At 44.3% G+C, this 19,098-nt stretch overlaps 1 protein-coding gene across 4 annotated transcripts in view; it reads right to left on the bottom strand.

Moving 5' to 3' along the window:
- Positions 1-19,098, bottom strand: part of JAK1 (Janus kinase 1) — a 141,791-nt gene that overhangs the window by 38,283 nt on the left and 84,410 nt on the right. For all 4 annotated transcript variants that reach the window (XM_008265123.4, XM_051856411.2, XM_070078352.1 and 1 more), the window contains 3 exons: positions 9,427-9,509; positions 5,770-5,968; positions 1,736-1,859 (listed from right to left, as the gene is read on the bottom strand). In XM_008265123.4, the coding sequence (XP_008263345.2) occupies positions 1,736-1,859; positions 5,770-5,968; positions 9,427-9,432 (329 nt within the window). In that variant the 5' untranslated portion in view covers positions 9,433-9,509. The remainder of the gene's footprint in view (positions 1-1,735; positions 1,860-5,769; positions 5,969-9,426; positions 9,510-19,098) is intronic.

The following is a 19,098-nucleotide window of genomic DNA, read 5'->3' as shown; positions in this document are numbered from 1 at the left end:
TATACTAAGATATAGTATAAAAGAGTAACTACCAAAATCACTTTCTAAAAATAGAAAACCGTAAGTAAAGTACATTTCCAAAAATAGAGCTGGGGTTCCACTGAAATAATCAACAACATTTGTTTTCACATTGCATCTTCTTTAGTGGTGAGATTGTGAGGTTTCAAAACTTTTGTAGTATTTTTATAATGCAAATGTTTTCACTTAGGGTGCTATCTTTTTTTTATTTTTTCCAAGTTCAAAGATCCTGTGGTAATAAAGTAACATCCTGTTGAAGCTCAATATCAGGTACAAAGTCAAGGTGACAAAAGTGAAGTAGCTGTGCACTTCCTGGCAGCTCAAAGAAAAAGGGAGCAGGCGGGGATAGCTTCTAATAGTGAGGCATTCATCTGACCAACAAAGGCTGATGCTGCTCAGAGAGCTCTGGTACCAGCAGGACCGTTCATTAAAGGCATAACTTTGGGTAAGTCCCTGCCCTTGGGGGTGGGGGACATCAGCTTTCCCAATGAAAACGTGGGAGGGTTGAATTAGGTAAACTCACCCTCTTCTAAGTCTCCTAAATGTTACCATTCTAGACTCTGAGAGGAAAAGAAACAGAACTTGATGACATGCCCATTCCTAGACTACGGGCTTTAAGTATGCAAGTCAACACTGATCATACAGCAAACCTTGAGGACAATATCTAGAAAAATATCCCAGGGGCTGGCATTGTGGCATAGCAGGTAAAGCCACCATCTGCGACGCCAACATCCCATATGGGTGCTGCTTCGTGTCCCAACTGCTCTGCTTTCCATACAGCTCCTTGCTAATGTGCATGGGAAAGCAGTAGAAGACGGCCCAAGTGCTTGGGCCCCTGCACTCATGTGGGAGACTCAAAAGAAGCTCCTGTCTCCTGGCTTTGGATTGGCCCAACCCTGGCTGTTGCTGTCACTTGGAGAGTGAACCAGCAGATGGAAGATTCTCTCTCTCTCTCTCTCTCTCTCTGTGTGTGTGTGTAACTCTTTCAGTTAAATAAGTAAGTCTTTAGGGGCTGGCACTGTGGCATAGCAGGTAAAGCCACCACTTGCAGTGCCAGCATCCCATATGGGTGCCAGTTCGAGTCCCAGCAGCTCCACTTCCAATCCAGCTCTCTGCTATGGCCTGGGAAAGCAGTAGAAGATGGCCCAACTCCTTGGGCCCCTGCTCCCATGTGGGAAGACCAGGAGGAAGCCCCTGGCTCCTGGCTTTGGATCGGCGCAGCTCTGGCTGTTGCGGACAATTGGGGAGTGAACCAGCAGATGGAAGACCTCTCTCTCTCCCTGCCTCCTCTCCTTCTCTGTGTGTAATTCTTTCAAATAAAAATAATAAAAAATGAATCTAAAAAGAAATAAAAATAAATAAGTCTTTAAGAGAGAGAGAAACAAACTCTCATCACAACCTACTAAATTAAACTCCCAACCATGATTCACTGTTTGAAAAGGTCAGCGGTGGGATACTGAGGATACTGGTTCTATTCAAAATACCCTGTGCATCCTAAAGATTTCTTTCCAAAATATGGCAGTAGAGGGTGATCAAACTCATCTTTGAGCTGCCTTCCAAATACTGAATACCAAATACTCATACCAAGAAAATACAAAAGTCACAAATTACAAAAAATGATTACAATACTTCTCTGCAGGTGACTCAAGGCCCCGGTTAACCACTGTCCTTCACCACACGAGGAGGCCAAACAGCACCAGCCCTGTATTCCCCATACCTCATCCGGTAGTGCAGCCGGAGGGACGTCTTGTCATCAACAGTGATGGTGCGATTCGGAGCATACCAGAGCTTGGTGCTCTCATCATACAAGGCAAAGAGGTTGTGACACAGAGGAGAGATACCTGGGGATGGGGAGGGAGTAAGGAACACATCAGAAAACTGAAGGGACATACATTTGGCCATAGGCCTCCAAAGCCTAGCGAATGACAAGATAAAGAATTCTCTCATCCAGACACATCTAGGAAACAAGTATCCTCTAAGGGCAATTATGACTTCCCACCATGTTCAATCAGGCAGTTCCAATCCCAGCAATCAAGAACCACAGGGGCCAGTGTTGTGGCATAGAGGGTTAAGTTGCAGCCTGCAACACTAGTATCCCATATGATGCCAGTTCAAGTTCTGGCTGCTCCACTTCCAATTCAGCTCCCAGCTAATGTACCTGGGAAGGTAGGGGTAGAGTTCCAGGCTCCTGGCTTCAGCCTGGCCCAGCCCTGGCCACTGCAATCATTTAAGGAGTGAATCAGTGGATGGAAATCTCTCTCTCTCTCTCTTTACCTTTGTGTTTCAAATACATAAACACATAAAAATCTTAAGAAAAAAAAAAAAAAGCAAACACAAAGAACCATGGCTCCCCAGGAATATGCCCTGTATTGCCTGACAAATCAAATTAAAATCACTTAAAAATCAAAGAGAACTGATGACAGTTCTCTTTATAGGTATCTATGATACAGTCTTATCAAATCCTACTTAAAAGAGCAAACGACTATCTGAGGAGCTCATATCTCCTATCTGATAAGCACCTAGGAATCACAGACAGAAATACTCTTACTCTTTGGGAAATCTTCAATCTGTTTCCTACAGAAAATGTTAAGCAATTCTAACACACATGCAAAGAGCTTCCTGGCAGTAGTGCACAAAATGCATATTAGAATAAGTAATAACCAAAGTGATTCTTGTCAGTGATTAAAATCTATTACCATTAATAATAAATATGTGTCTTAAGTACTCTTTATAGTGAACATAAATATTTTTTATTAGTAGCCGACCAGCAAGAAGGTACAGGCTTAACAAAGCCAGCCCCGACAGTGCTCCTCTGCCTCCCCATCCCCAGCAGCTGCCGCCTCTGGCAAGAAGAACATGGAAAAGAAAAGGGAGACTATGAAGCCACCTGGTTCCACGCCCATGATTAAAATTACTCAGACCCACAACACAGGTGTGGGGGAGGATGACTGCCAAATTCTGTCAACAGTACTGATGTTTCCACGTGCAGCTAGGCCTCAGACTAAGACACAGTGGACTTAAATGGCCAAAAAATATGTGGGAACATGAGATAACTGGCAACTATTTCTCAAATCAGACACCCAAAGTGGGAATGACACATGGTGGGGCCCTCTCTGGCCCTGCCCCTAGATGACTCCAAGGCCAACACTGGGCTAAAAGGCTGGCATCTCGACATTCTCTCCTGCAAGTCTCATTCCCTGCCTCTCTAGAAGCTGGGAGTGGTCCCCTGGGGAGCTACACTCTGCCTTACAAATAGAGAAGACAAAGCACAGTGGCCAGGAGCATTTCCCTTGAGAGCAATGGCAAACAGCTTTAGGACCTGATGTCATCTCAACTACACTTCAGGTGGGCTTTGGGTTTTCACTCAGATTGGTTCCATGGGCTGGCCTGGAAACCTGGCTTTTCTCTACACATACCGGTATTTGAGTGTGCACACACACATCTGAGGCAGTCCCAGAACCATCTGTAATTCGACCACAGGTCTGATTCTAACAGTATAACTACCCAAAAACAAGGAAAGTCAAGGACACCTCTCTAAGAGCAAGTACTGAATAACTCTAACTACGACACCAACACTGCTGGCACACTCCACAGTCACCAACTTTTAGCCCTCCAGAAAACTAAATGAGGTGAACATTATTTGCCATTTCACAGATGAAGAAACTATGGCCCCCTGAGATTTAGACTGACCCACGGGCTACTCAGCCAGTAAAATGCAAAGCTGAGATTCAAACCAGATAAAGTTACAGAGAAGGTAAAGCAATGAGCCACATACAGGTGAAAACAGAAAAAAACAACACTGCTACCAAAACATCACTTACTATAGTAACAATGAAAGCTACAGGAATCTGTGGCAGTCAGCATTTATACATTTTTAAAATTAATAAACGTGAGACACCACTCACTTTCCACAGAAAAGGCATAAACATAATGGTCCCAATCAAGTGACCCTGAGGCCAGAGTTACTTACAGGAGACCCAGTGGCCATGCCCCACAGCAGACTCACAGGCTCCACCTGCTCCTGTCCTTCCCTGGCAGGTCCGTGGTGCCTCCCTAATCTCATCCCGACGTGCACCTCAGCCTAACATGACCCCAGCGAACAAACGGAGGTTTCTACCTTCCGTGCTGATGGCAAGAAGCTTGGCAAAGAAAACAGACAAACCTCTGAGATTCTCAAATCTCAAGAGAAAGGAGGGAAAACAAACAACGACAAAAGGCCAAAGCCTTAAACAATACTTCAGAAGCACTGATTTATATTTGGTTGTTCTGTTAACTACAAAAACATTTGAAGCTGTCTTCTAAAGCTGGTTACGTGTACATATTGTTGTGCAATGAGAATGACTTTAAGTACTCCATTTTCCAACTAGCAATTCATAGCACAGCCCATTTATCCTGTGTTATATTTAGTTAATAAGACTCTACTACACTCTTCCTAATAGCATGAACCTTTGCCCTTATACTTAACCCTAATACAGAAGGCATTTTAGGTGTCAGCATTGTGGGGTAAAGGGTAATCCCATATGGGTACAAGTCTATGTCCTGGCTGCTCCACTTCTGATCCAGCTCCCTGTTAATGGCCTGAGAAAAGCAGAAGTGTCTAAGTGTTTGGGCCCCTGCCAGCCATGTGTGAGACCTGGATAACACTCCCGGCTACTGGCTTCAGCTTGATCTTAGCCCCAGCTATTGCTGTCATTTGGGGAGTGAATCACCAGATGGAAGATCTCTCTCCCTGTCACTCTGCCTTTCAAATTAAATATTAAAATGTTTAAAATTTTTATAGAAAGAGGTAGGCATAAAAACTGCCATTGTCCCCAAGTTCAAAGGATACTTTTTAAAAGAGTTATTATTTTACTAGTTTGTTTTAGTTTCTCCACCTTTTGAAGGTGATAGGCTAACTTAACGACAAGCTTCATGGGGCTGGTGCTGTGGTGCAGCGGGTTAAAGTCCTGGCCTGAAGCGCTGGCATCCCATATGGGTGCCGGTTCTAGTCCTGACTACTCCTCTTCCGATCCAGCTCTCTGCTATGGCCTGGGAAAGCAGGCGTGGGAGACCCGGAAGAAGCTCCTGGCTCCTGGCTTCAGGTTGGCACAGCTCCAGTCGTTGTGGCCATCTGGGGAGTAAACCAGCAGATGGAAGACCTCTCTCTCTGTCTCTACCTCTCTCTGTAACTGTCTTACAAATAAATAAAATAAATCTTTAAAAAAAACAAAAATGTGTTGCTGTCAACCTCATTGTCATTTTCACAATGTGGCAACCTGACCAAGCCACAAAGTGACACTCAGCTTCTTACTTGAAGACAGCATCACTTGGGGGAAGGCAGGTGGCAGTGGCAGAAGGATGAGTCAAGCTTCAGACATGCGGGATCTTGACTAAGATCCTGAGATGCTGCTCGATGGGTTTCTATTTTGTGCTAAGTGCTTTACATACCACCTCACCTAGTGCTCATGTTAATGCCAACTGTGCAGATGGAGGGAAGCAGAGAACTGAGCCCCCACAAAAGATAAGTGTAATCCTGAGAGTCCAGGAATGAGCCACTTTGCAGACTAAGACATTTAAAAGTGAAACTCTAAGGATCAAAATCACTGGCCTTAGGGTCACGTGCAATTTAGTGGCAAGAGCAGAGGCAGCCCTGCCTCGCTGAACCTATATACCCTTTCTGTTCAGCAGAGCTACAAGGGGCAGAGCCCCGGATGGTAAATCCTTACAGGATGGTGTGCCACCAAAACCTCCCACGCAGCAGCCAGTACTCACGGCATTCCTGTGCGGCCCTGATGCACACCTCCTCCGCCGTGTACTCTCCACTGCCCAGCCGGAGGGGTTCCCTGTCCGACAGATAGAAGACCACTTCCACCCCAGGCTCAGGGGCCTCCAGATCCACCTCGGTCTTCTTGGAGCTCCTCATTTTAGCACAGAAAGCCATGGCATTGCAGTCCTCTTTTATATTTAGATACTGTAGTGGGAGGAAAAAGAAGCCATGTGGTCATTCTATGTGCTGCAAGTTCAAGCAGCAAGAGAGAATGGTGTACAGGTAGGCATGCAGAAATACCCACTCATGGGGAAGTACCTCTTCCTGGCCCTCCCCTTCCTGAAAAACCAAACACGTCAGAGCCCACAAGGGGTGAAAACAAGGCAAAAAAATAATTATGCACACTAGCTAATTAATTAGTCAGATCATATTCTCAAAAAACATAGTAATTTAAATATGGCCTGAATTTATTTTCTGTACACATAAGTTGTAGCTGAAGAATGTGGCCCAGTCTGGAACCAATGATGTTACAGGTGCCCTGTTAGTTACTAATACTGCTGCTACCTCTACTGGAAACTCAACTTTTAAATAGACCAATGGTATGAACTATAGTCTCGTACGCCTATGTTCTGCTAAACAGCAAGTCTGGTGTTGACAGGGACCATGTCTTATCTAGCCTCATATCTTCTTCTGGGATGGTGCACACAAATGACTAATGACACATGTTCAGAAGTCATATGGAAGGGCAGTAAAAGTTAAGGAATGGGGTCAGGTGCCAACTACCCCATGCATAGGCAGGCAGCAGAACGAGGGAAGTGTTGTTTAGGGAAGGCTGGAACCCACTGGGGAGAAGTTTGTAAGTAAGTTGTCCACATGAGAACCCTTAAAAGGGAAGGCAACTAGGACCAAAGACCCTATCTTAGTAATGGAGCCTTGGGAAAGGCCAAAAACAAGCAACAAACAAGGAAAAACACTACACATTCTTTCTTCCCCTTGCTCCCACACCAATGGCCTACAAACTAACTTCTCTAGCCCTGCATTCTTCTGCCTGGCAGGCTGACCTTTGCTTAACTTCTTAAAAAAGTCTTTGTTACAGGCAGCAAACCCTCCAATGTCTGCTCATCAGTCTTCACACAGATTCTCCAATTCTGTGACAGAAGCCCTCTATCACCTGGCCAGTTGTCCCATCTTCTATCACCCCAGGTTCTGACTTCATCTTTGACATCTACAAAGCTTGCCACTGTCCCTGTACCTACCTCCACCCCAATATGGTTTCTCACCCTCCTCTCTTCACTCATGCTGACTCCTCTACCTCGTTCATGGCAGCCTTCAACTCTTCAGGACTTGACTCAGACAAACCTCCTCCAGGGAGCTTTCACTGCCTAAGCTGAAGGCCTCCCTTCTGTGCTCTTAAACTAGGTGTGCACTATCACATGAAAAATGACAATCTTATTTGTGCACCTGTCACTTCCTTGACACGAACTATGATGTTTCTCTGATCCCTAGTACAAAGCACAAAGGATTACAGAAAGTGGATGCTTGCAGAATGACATGAGGAAACAAGTAAAGCCATACTAGGGATACTTCAAAAAGTTAATGGAAAATGGAAGCAAAGGATAAGCTAGGGGCCAGTGTTGTAGCCAGCTGGGTAAAGCCATCATCTGCAATGCCAGCATCCCATATGGGTCCTGGTTGAGACCCGGCTGCTCCACTTCTGATCCAGCATTCTGCTAATGTGCCTGAGAAAGCAGCGGAAGATGGCCCAGATACTTGGGTCCTAACACCCACATGGGTGATCTGGAAAAAGCTCCTGGCTTCAACCTGGTCTAGCCCAGGCTGTTACAGCCACTTGGGGAATGAACCAGAAGATGGAAGATCTCTGTCTCTTCTCTCTGTGTAGTTCTAACTTTCAAATAAATAAATAGATCTTTAAAAAAATAAAAAGGGTGAGCTAATAATATTTAATCAAAAAAATCCTGAAATCCATTCCTTTAGGCTATTTAAAAAGTTCATGGAAAATGCATATTATAAAAACTATGCATAGCAGATTTAAAATTTTGTCTTACACCAAAATAAACTTATTTAGATAAACCTTTGTTCTTGAGATTCTTTACAGACATAACAGGGGGAAACTGCAAAGAGTCTTATACCCTTTAACTCTAAGGAAATAAATCAGGCACTATATATAATTATACACATACAAGATATGCAACTGTTTGAGGCAGAAAAACACAATTGATAGCATCTAAGAAGAGAGGATTCACTAAACAAAATAAGGCATACTGGCCGGCACCATGGCTCACTTGGTTAATCCTCCAACTGCGGCGCCTGCATCCCATATGGGTGCTGGTTCTAGTCCTGGTTGCTCCTCTTCCAGTCTAGCTCTCTGCTGTGGCCCATGAGGGCAGTGGAGGATGGCTTAAGTGCTTGGGCCCTGCACCCGCATGGGAGACCAGGAGGAAGCACCTGGCTCCTGGCTTTGGATTGGCACAGCGCTGGCCGTGACAGCCATTTGGAGAGTGAACCAACAAAAGGAAGACCTCCCTCCCTCTCTCTCTCTCTCTCTCATGTCTATAACTCTGCCTGTCAAAAAAATTTTTGGCCGGCGCCGCAGCTCAATAGGCTAATCCTCCACCTAGCGGCGCCGGCACACCGGGTTCTAGTCCCGGTCGGGGTGCCGGATTCTGTCCCGGTTGCCCCTCTTCCAGGCCAGCTCTCTGCTGTGGCCAGTGTAGTGAGGATGGCCCAAGTACTTGGGCCCTGCACCCCATGGGAGACCAGGAGAAGCACCTGGCTCCTGCCATCGGATCAGCACGGTGCGCCGGCCACAGTGCGCCAGCCATGGCGGCCACTGGAGGGTGAACCAACGGCAAAAGGAAGACCTTTCTCTCTGTCTCTCTCTCTCACAATCTACTCTGCCTGTCAAAAAAAAATTTTTTTTAAATGAAAATCAAAACAAAACAAGGAATATCAACACAAAGGACAGTTATTCAAAAGGATGACATAGGGAGCAGTTAAGATGCCCATGTCCCACATCTGAGTGCCTGTGGTAGACCCTGCTCTAGTTCCTGACTCCAGCTTCCAGCCAGTGCAGCCCCTGGGATTGCTCAAGTAATTGGGTTCCTGCCACCCACATGGGAAACCTGGATTTCATTCCTGGCTCTTGACTCTAGCCATACCCCAATTCCAGCCACTGCAGGCATTTGGGGAACAAATCAGCAGATGGGAACTCTCTCTGACTCTTGAATAAATAAAAAATAATTTCTAAAGATGTTTTTAAAGGGTGACATAAGACTATGTGATTCAATACTGAAAAAGATGTGTATGACTTATTACAAAGTGAAAAACAGTAAAATGTGTATATTATAGTGCTTTTGGTTATACCTGTGAAAAATACACAATAAATTATTAACAGGGGTAAACACCCAGGAGACATGACAAGGGAACTTTAGCTTTTATTCTGTGCTTCCTATACTTTTGTTCAATTGAGATTTCCTTTTAACCAGCATACTCACCACTGGGAATGAATAAAAGACTGATTTTTTTTTTTTAAATAAAAAGCATTAATACAGATAACCTTACAGGTTCTATATCATAATTGCATTACCTTTTTAATCATTGATTCTCTTTTTTTTTTTTAAAAAATAGGGAAAGCTACATACCTGCATTTATTCGGCTGTCCAATGTCTCCCAAAAAGCAGACTGGATTTTCTTCTTGACTTTCCAAAGCCCATTCAGAGCTGAGCTAAGGACAAAATAAATAAATAAGTAAGTAAATAAGTAAATAAATAAATCAGTTGCAGAGGTAACTGTATCCAAAAATAAGAGTACACATTCATTAACAAAGCAGCCAAACCATAAGTGGCAGGAAAAAGCATTTGGGAGGAAGAAGGAAGGCAAACAACAGAGACTGATGAGGCCATCAGGAGGACAGACAGACACCTCAGGGTGTGAACATCACAGAAGGTATTATTTTCACTCTCTTGAGAGAGGAAGCCACTGGGCACTTTCGCTTCCGGGCATAGAGGAAGTGAAGACTATGCACCTCTTCTGTTAACAACCTCTCTCCTGGTGCTGTGAACAAAAGCTCAGAACATGCAGAGACGTGCGTTTTTATTTCCCACGCACATTTCCTTTAGGATGACCCCCACTCAACCCAGGTTGAGACACAGGTCTGTTTTTTCTTAAACAATTTTCCTTATTGCCTTTCACAATTTTTTTTTTTTTAATTTTTGCAAAGGAGCTACCAACCTTAACTGATTTGAAATCAGTTTCCAACTGATTCCACATATCATGTCTCAGTTTTCCATCTAGTCATTCAACACATTTTATTAGAATCCAGTTTTAAGAAGAGCACAGTCCCTGGCACCACACAGAAGGGAAGTCAGGAGGTAAAGGAGTGGAGGGGTGACCTCTGAGGTTAAGACCAACCTTACAACCAAGATGAAATACAGCACAAATGAGAACACAAAAGCAACCTAAAATCGATAGAGTCATGCTGTTATTTTCTGTGCCAACTCTAGGGAATGATGCTGGCAAGAGCTAATTTTGGAAGACTTTCTGCAGTGGGTAAGACTTAAAGAAAATAACGATGGGAGGCCAAGCAGTGGATACAAGTATTAATTTTGATCTGATGGCTTTGATATGCCTATTTTGATATGGACAAGTTTAACAAGGTTGGAAGAACAAATCATTATACTTCTAGTTTTTCAGAAGTTAATACAGTCAATTTTAATTATGTGAATTGACACTCTGCCCTGTATCAAAACAGAAATTAGAAATTGATTAAATGTTCATGCCTTGCTCCAATTCAGAAGCACAGCTTCTGGGATGGGCATCACGGCATGGTGGGTTAAGATGCCACTCAGAATGCTCAAAACCCACACCAGAGCTCTGGTTCTAGTCCCAGCTGTTCTACTTCAGATCCAGCTTCCTGCTAATGCATTTTGAGAGGAAGCAGATGACAGCTCAAATGCTTAAGTCTCTGCCACCCATGCGGAAAACCCAAATGGAGTTCTAGGCTTCTGGCTTTGGAGCCTGGTCCAGCTCTGGCTATTGTGAACTCGGGAATGAACCAACAGGTGGAAGGTCTCTATATGTGTGAGTGTGTGCGCATGTGCATGCCTTGCTCAGTCTCTCAAATTAATGAAAATAAACATTTTTTAAAAGAAGCAAAGCTTCAAACGCCACATTTATATTCATCCATTCAACAAGTGTTATTGAGCAGCTCTCCATGCCAGAAATTGAGCTAGTACAAGAGGCACAACAAAGAACAAGAGCAATATGGTCTCTGCCTACATGGAGCTACAGTCCACAGAACAACGGAATCAAACCAAGATGCACAGATAGAGGTTATGGGGGGGTGGGGGATACTAAAAACAGTATGAAGAAGGAAAACAAAAGAGCATAGCACAGTGGAAATGTGCTCTAGTCTGGGCTCTGGAACAATGTCTGGGGAGGCAGGGCATAAAGCCAATAGGGAAAAAGCAACCTGGGCAAAAGGATCAGCTTACACTAAGGCCCTGTAGAGGAAAGGCGCTAGCCTGGTCTAACCACTGCCTGAACAGGGAAGCCTTCTACAACATTCTTTTCCAACTCCTGCACAGAAGACCGTGAGCCAATTCAAAGGCAATACTTGCTGAAAGGCACATCTGGGGCTTTCGACCAGAGGCTCACAGCAGCTGAGCAGCATCCACTGCGGCTAAGGATGAAGGAAAACTGACCAGAGAGCTCTTTGCTTCGGAGCAGTAAGCAGCTTACTTCACACCCAGGAAGGGACACAGGCTCAGCCTTTTAGATGAAGAAGGGACCTATGAGTCCTACCAAGGCCAGACCCCTTTCAGAGGGATACCACATAAACCTTTTAATTTATTTTTTTATTTATTTGACAGAAAGAGTTAGATAGTGAGAGAGAGACAGAGAAAGGTCTTCCTTCTGTTGGTTCACCCCACAAATGGCCGCTATGGCCAGAGCTACGCTGATCCGAAGCCAGGAGCCAGATGCTTATCCTGGTCTCCCATGGGGTGCAGGGCCCAGGGAACTGGGCCATCCTCCACTGCCTTCCCGGGACACAGCAGAGAGCTAGACTGGAGGAGGAGCAACCGGGATAGAACCAACGTCCCAACCGGGACTAGAACCCGGAGTGCCAGCGCCACAGGTGGAAGATTAGCCAAGTTAGCCATGGTGCCGGCCCCATAAACCTTTTTATAACTTAAAAGCTTTTTTGGCCGGCGCCGCGGCTCAATAGGCTAATCCTCCACCTAGCGGTGCTGGCACACTGGGTTCTAGTCCCGGTCGGGGTGCCGGATTCTTTCCCAGTTGCCCCTCTTCCAGGCCAGCCCTCTGCTGTGGCCCGGGAAGGCAGTGGAGGATGGCCCAAATGCTTGGGCCCTGCACCCCATGGGAGACCAGGAGAAGCACCTGGCTCCTGCCTTCGGATCAGCGCGGTGCGCCAGCTGCAGTGCGCCAGCCGTGGCGGCCATTGGAGGGTGAACCAACGGCAAAAGGAAGACCTTTCTCTCTGTCTCTCTCTCACTATCCACTCTGCCTGTCAAAAAAAAAAAAAAAAAAAAGAGGTTTTTTAATGCATACCATCAGATCTTGTATTGCTTAAGTTTAGAAATCATGGAGTTTTTCTGGACCTGTGTAAGATTCAAAGGTGCAACTAAAATCACTAAGATTCTTCTAGAACTAGGATCCCATGAAAACTTGTCATTAAGGACAGCTTGGTTATCTTGTCATTCTTTCACTACTACATGAAATACTATACTGAAATCACATTTTACTTAGACTTCAAACTAACTTCCAGAATTACTGGACAGAATAATAAATGCTGGGTTTATGATACCCAGCAACAGAATTTCTAAACAATGCATTGACTATGATGTTTCTCAGTAACAACAAAGACCCTACCCTCAGGGAATTGACATTCTAATGATAAAATAATAATAAAAATACAAACCATGCACAAAGCACTTAAAACGATGCTAAGCACTGTTCTAAGCACTTCAGACCCTTCATGCAAAACAGCAACTGTCCTCATTCAGGAGGACAAGTGCTCATAAGTATTATAGTATCTGTATAATGGCTTCATCCAAATAACAGTGCTTTCAAATAAACTAGACAATATGATCTAGCTGATTATTTTTAGAGCAAGTAGAAAAAGGAGCAAGATTAGTATACAGATGCTTTGAAAAATTCCAAGAAATCAATTCAAGTTTCTTGCTACAAGTTACAAGAGGAAAATCTTCAATGCTATAAAAAGCTGATCAGTGGACATCACAAAATGTCCTTTTTTTAAGAACCTGATTTCCTGGGTTCAACTCTCAACTGATATGAATTCTTAGAATTCTTAGAAAATGGAAAGGATAGGGACTGGCACTGTGGCATAGTGGGTAAAGCCGCAGCCTACATCCCATATGGGAAATGGTTCAAGTCCCGGCTGCTCTACTTCCAATCCAACTCTCTGCTATGGCCTGGGAAAGCTGTTAGGAAAAGAGTCTAGATTGATGGTGCCTCACACAGGGTAACAAAATGTCAGAAAAAGAGGCGCAGAACAGAGAGGAGGCAGGGAACCAATCTACAGCCAGATCAAATTTATTCAGAGAAAATAAATCTGCTGAGGAGGGTGACCAACTGCTAGTGTGCACAGACTGAACACGTGGCAGAGGTCCTCGACTCCAGGACCAGGCCTTTTTTTTTTTTTTTTTTTTTTTTTTGACAGGCAGAGTGGACAGTGAGAGAGAGAGACAGAGAGAAAGGTCTTCCTTTGCTGTTGGTTCACCCTCCAATGGCCGCCGCGGCCGGCGCGCTGCGGCCGGCGCACCGCGCTGATCCGAAGGCAGGAGCCAGGAGCCAGGTGCTTCTCCTGGTCTCCCATGGGGTGCAGGGCCCAAGCACCTGGGCCATCCTCCACTGCACTCCCTGGCCACAGCAGAGGGCTGGCCTGGAAGAGGGGCAACTGGGACAGAATCCGGCGCCCCGACCGGGACTAGAACCCGGTGTGCCGGCGCCGCTAGGCGGAGGATTAGCCTAGTGAGCCGCGGCGCCGGAGGACCAGGCCTTTTTAAATCTTACGTGGGCTAGGGGTGGGGGTGGGGGTAGGGGGCAGCAGGTGGAGGTGAGCTCCTCCATATGGTCTTTCAAGTGGCTGCTAGGCCTCCGAACCTGGGGAGTGGGGTATAAAGAACATAGAGTGTGAAACTGAATTGAGATTCAGGAACAAGAAATAAATTCCAATATTTATCTATCTTTTGGGAAATGAGTGAGAATGGCTGAGGCTTACATCTTTGTTTCGTCAAAAGTAGTAGAAGATGTCTGAAGTCCTTAGGCCCCTGCACCCGTGTGGGAGACCTGGAAGAAGCTCCAGGCTCCTGGCTTAGGCTCCAGCTCTTGCCTTTGCAGCCATTTGGGTAGTGAATCAGCAGATGGAACACCTCTCTCTCTCTCTCTGCCTCTCTACAACTCTGCCTTTAAAAAAAAAATCTTTAAAAAAAGGAAATGGAAAGGATAAAGATGAGTAGTCAAAAATCATTTTGGTGATATCAGTGAATTCTTCCATCCTCATTTAAAGAAAATACGTTTTCTCCATAACAGAGGATTGTTTTTGTGCCTCAATTTTGTAGATGCTGCTTTCATAAAAACAAAACAAAATAGGGAAATCCTGATTTCTCAAGTTTCTTCTGGATTATCACATTGTTATGCAAGAGACAAGTGTATCTGATACTTTCTGAATGAGGGAAAAGTAAAAGAAACAAAACACAGAGCAGTGATTCAAAGCAACACCAAACTGCAACAGTTGGGACAAATTCTTTCCCAATGTGAAAATTTTACAGATACCCATTTGAACACAAAAAAATCCTCTAAATTTTCAAGGACATCTTTGAAATAATGGCATCTATACAAAGGAAAAACAATCAAATTTTGGATAGTGGACAAAAAGTAAAAATAGATGATTTTAATTCTATAAATAGGATCATCAAAATATGATTACTTTTGGGGAACAGTCACTGCCAGATTTATAAAATAGAAACATACTGGGTGATAGTCAAAATCAAGTACAAAGATTAAAAAAAATATTGTGGGTATCTGATTATTTTCACCAAAGAAACTATCACATTTACTATATACTTATAGGAATCAGAGCTTTTGATTTCTGAAGCAGAAAATACAAATAAAATGCTAATGACTTAACAAACTCATAAAAATGTAATTTAGAAAATATTCTGTAATCAGCTACCTACACCTTAAAAAAGCTTAAGACTAAAGATCTTAAACCTTGAAAAACTATTTAGCAGGCAGTGTCTTAAGGTTGACAGGGAACCTAACACAACAATTCAAGCTCCAAGAGTTCTTTGGTGCTTACCTTCAGCACATAGCAGGTATCCAATAACCCCTTAACAGATAGTAAATGAAAGATGAATGGAACAAAGTAAGCAACCTTATGCAATGAGAAATCACCATAAACCCAGGTGTGGGGGTTCTCAACAACTGGCTAGCAAAACCATGGGCAAATCACTTTTATCACAAAGCCTCAGTTTCCCCACCCATAGACCCCACAGGAAACATCTTGCCTAAAGGGTCAGTGTAAGAATTAAAAGATTTTTCAAAAGCCCTTTCTCCAGCTTCTAGGATGCCTTTTTCAAAAAGATGTGCTGTCGAAGTGAAAGTGCTCAGAAAGGTGGGAAGTGCTGAAGTAATATGACAGGGACTTTACGGCAGAGGACAAAAGTGCCCTATGAGCCTGCATAAACAGGGATTCTGAGCAACAGCCTGGCCCACAAATCACAGTCCTCCTTGCTATGTCTCGGGTGAGAAGGCTGAGCAGTTAGGAGCACTGACCGGAGTCTACCTAGGTTTTGATTCCTGGCTTTCCCATCTACCAGCTGTGGCAATCTTATGCAAGCATCATTCCTGAACCTCAACATTCTCAGTGTAAGTAGAGGGATAAAAATAGCATTGATCTCACAGGCCGTTAAGAGTGAAATGAGTTAATGCATGTAAAGTGTCTAGCAGACTTTAGTATGCAGTAAGCAAGCACTCATATTTTGACCATAAATTGGGTTAAACAGATTTTAGCCTGATGGAATATGGTTCCAGCCAGGGAGGCGGCTTCCCCATATGCACTGAGCATCTTCAACATTTCATCCATGGAGCCAGGCACTTGCCCTTAAATCTCATAAAAGCATGAGAGGTTTGAAGCTAATCTATGAGACTGCTAGGGGTCAAACACATGGCCCCTGATTCCAAGGAATTTGTTCTCTCGCTACAGTGGGCAAAAACTGCTCCAACATAACCTGTCCCCAGACCCAGCCCATCACCAACAGCATTGTCTTCAGTGGCTTTCAAATACATTTATTGTCTGGTTTATGGGCACATGCTGCTTCTTGTTTTTTTCTGTTGTTCATTTTAATTTTTAATTAGATTTTAACAGCTTCAATATAGTTCACATATATAATTGAGATTTTTTATTAAGGTTTATTTATTTATTTGAGAGGTAGAGTTACAGAGAGGCACACAGAACTTCCTAACACACCCCAGCAAACCATCTGTGCTGATCTTTCAGCCATATCGCCAGTGGCTTCACACCCATTGAGCCACAGAAATAGCTGGTATCTGCTGATCCTGGGACCCCACTGTGCTGCAGAACCAAGGGATAACAGTGTGAAAGAGTCTCCCAGGATACTGTAACACAGATGGATTCCAGCCAAAAGGATGACATCATAGAAATATAAAATCTGCTATTTTTTTCCTGTCAGCAAATCAGAATTATGGCTTTCCTATATGCCACTCCTGCCACACAGAATAACTCACTTCCAACTATAGCAGCAATTCCAGGAATACCCCAGAACCGTAAATGCTGCTTCATTTACAATAAACTTCTAGGGATCATCAAACAATCAATGCCAACTCGATGGCTCAGGGCTCTGCACTGCTCCCAATGAGCCTGCTTTCACAGAGGAGATTTCTGATCAAAGTAAATAAGGCACTTTGCTTAATTAAAGTCAATAAGTATCTTCCCAAAAGCCACACAGTACCAAGAAACTTTGCTACTTTTTCATTTTCTTTAAACTTTTTCTTCTTTTAACATAAATTACCACTTATCCATCCATACCTTTGTTAAAAAGCAGAGTATAGGATTAATTGAATTCAATCATGTACATTACACAGGAGTCAAAAAGGTGGTGGTAGGAGTGGACATTCACAAGGGAGAATGGTTTGTCTTCTCACGTGAGTTTTTCTTTTCTTTTCTTTTTTTTTTTTTTTTTAAAAAGGGAAAGGGTTTATTGGGGAACACCCTACAGACCGGAGTGAAGGGGCCGCGAAGGAAAAGGAGAGAAGGAGACTATAAGAGAGAGAGACAGAGAGGAGGGAGAAGAGACGAGAGGAGGAGAGGAGCCAAGAGAGCACATGTTCAGGAACAGGCCCTTTTAAAACTTTGCCCGAGGGCGGGCAGGGAAGCAGGAGCAGTGAATCCCATTAGGATGGGGGTGGAGCCTGGCTCAGGTAGCTGGGCCATGTGGCCACCTGGCTAAAACTGTGCCAGTTTCCTAACATTCCCCCCTTTTGTTTTTTATAAAGCGCCACCTGAGTTTTTTCATCATTTCTTCCAGGAAGGAACACCAGGAAGTACAGATACCACAGCATAAAACTTGCACTTATACAGCGTTTCATAGCTTTGAAAAGGCTTTCACATCTATGAGCACAGTCAGGTCTCGCAGCCCCTCTCTCAGATGAAAAGACTCAGCTTTGGACATTCTTGCCTGTTGACTGGCTAGTGAGTGGCAGGACTGGGGCTCAAACCCATCTCCCCACCTCCAACTTCATGACCTTTTCCATTTTTAATCCTTTCCTGCACAAAGCATGGCGAGGCTTAGGGAGAATTCAAAGAAGTTAAGATGAGAAAATGTGAGCCCACCAAAACCTTAGTTTATTGACAGCTGGCTAGATTAACACAGACATGGACAGCCTCAAGTAAGTGATATGGAGGGGGTAGAGTCTAGCAGAGGCGAAAGATGGTGATGTGCTACACTGGGACGTCATCAGGGAGAGTGACTGCTCTTAACAAGACAGAGAGGATGGAGGCAGTTTTTCCAAGGACGCACCCGGGGGAAGGGAAATACCCAGGATGGTGTGCAGGAAGGAATACACAGACCAGGAGGGACCACAGAAGAAAAATGTACACAGTGTAGAAAGATGAGGGAGGGTTTGAATGACATGACTATGCCAGCTGCTTGCTGAAGGCAGTAGGCTAAATAATCAATCAGAAACAGGCCCAGGTTCCAGCCCAGCTCTGCCAGGACCTGCCTAGTCTTGAGCAAGTCTCTAAAGCTCTCTGACCTCAAATCCTACACAATGAAAAAATATTAGATGACCTCTAAGGTTTCTTACAGGAGCATGGGCCTGGAGGTGCCCTAACCTGAGTTCAGATACCAGCTGTCACACATAACTTGTCTGGGTGACTCTTGGGCAACTTTCCTAATCTGAGTTTGCTTCCAACGTAAACTGGAAATCAAAGCATCAACTTGGCAAGGTTGTTGTGATGATTTCAGATTTCTCCAACCTCTTATGCTAAAATAAAAAGCCCATGCCCATTAGAAAGTCAATTTTCTGAGTATAATTAATGTTTTAAAAAACCTTTAGACTTAGCCAGTGCCGCGGCTCAATAGGCTAATCCTCCACCTAGGGGCGCCGGCACACCAGGTTCTAGTCCCGGTCGGAGCGCCAGATTCTTTCCCAGTTGCCCCTCTTCCAGGCCAGCTCTCTTCTGTGGCCCAGGAAGGCAGTGGAGGATGGCCCAAGTGCTTGGGCCCTGCACCCCATGGGAGACCAGGAGAAGCACCTGGCTCCTGCCTTCGGATCAGCGCGGTGCGCCAGCCACAGTGCGCCAGCCGTGGCGGCCATTGGAGGGTGAACCAACGGCAAAAGGAAGACCTTTCTCTCTCTCTCTCTCTCTCTCACTATCCACTTTGCCTATCAAAAACAAAACAAAACAAAACAAACAAACAAAAAACCTTTAGACTTAAGAAAGAAAAACAGAAATAAACTCTAATTTACAATGTTTGAAACCTTATACCACACCCTAACACAGCTAACTTTCCACTAATTTGTATTTCAAAATGTCACAATACACCATTTGACAAAGCCTGAAGGTAATCAGAACACAAAACAGCCCTGAATCCCCTCACCTCTTGCTAATGTTTTCTAACTTATTTGGGCGTCTACCGCATATTCACCTGCTTCCTTTCTTCTTGTTAATCTATCTAGCATGGTTCCTGTAACTCTTTCACTACTAGAGGGTTATGGGGTTTTTTTGTTTTGTTTTTAAGATTGAT

The sequence above is a fragment of the Oryctolagus cuniculus genome, chromosome 7 (genome assembly GCF_964237555.1).
Source record: "Oryctolagus cuniculus chromosome 7, mOryCun1.1, whole genome shotgun sequence".
In the NCBI taxonomy this organism is placed as follows: domain Eukaryota; kingdom Metazoa; phylum Chordata; class Mammalia; order Lagomorpha; family Leporidae; genus Oryctolagus; species Oryctolagus cuniculus.
The sequence above is the reverse complement of the archived record's forward strand: the minus strand, read 5'-3'. Positions and strand labels throughout refer to the sequence as shown.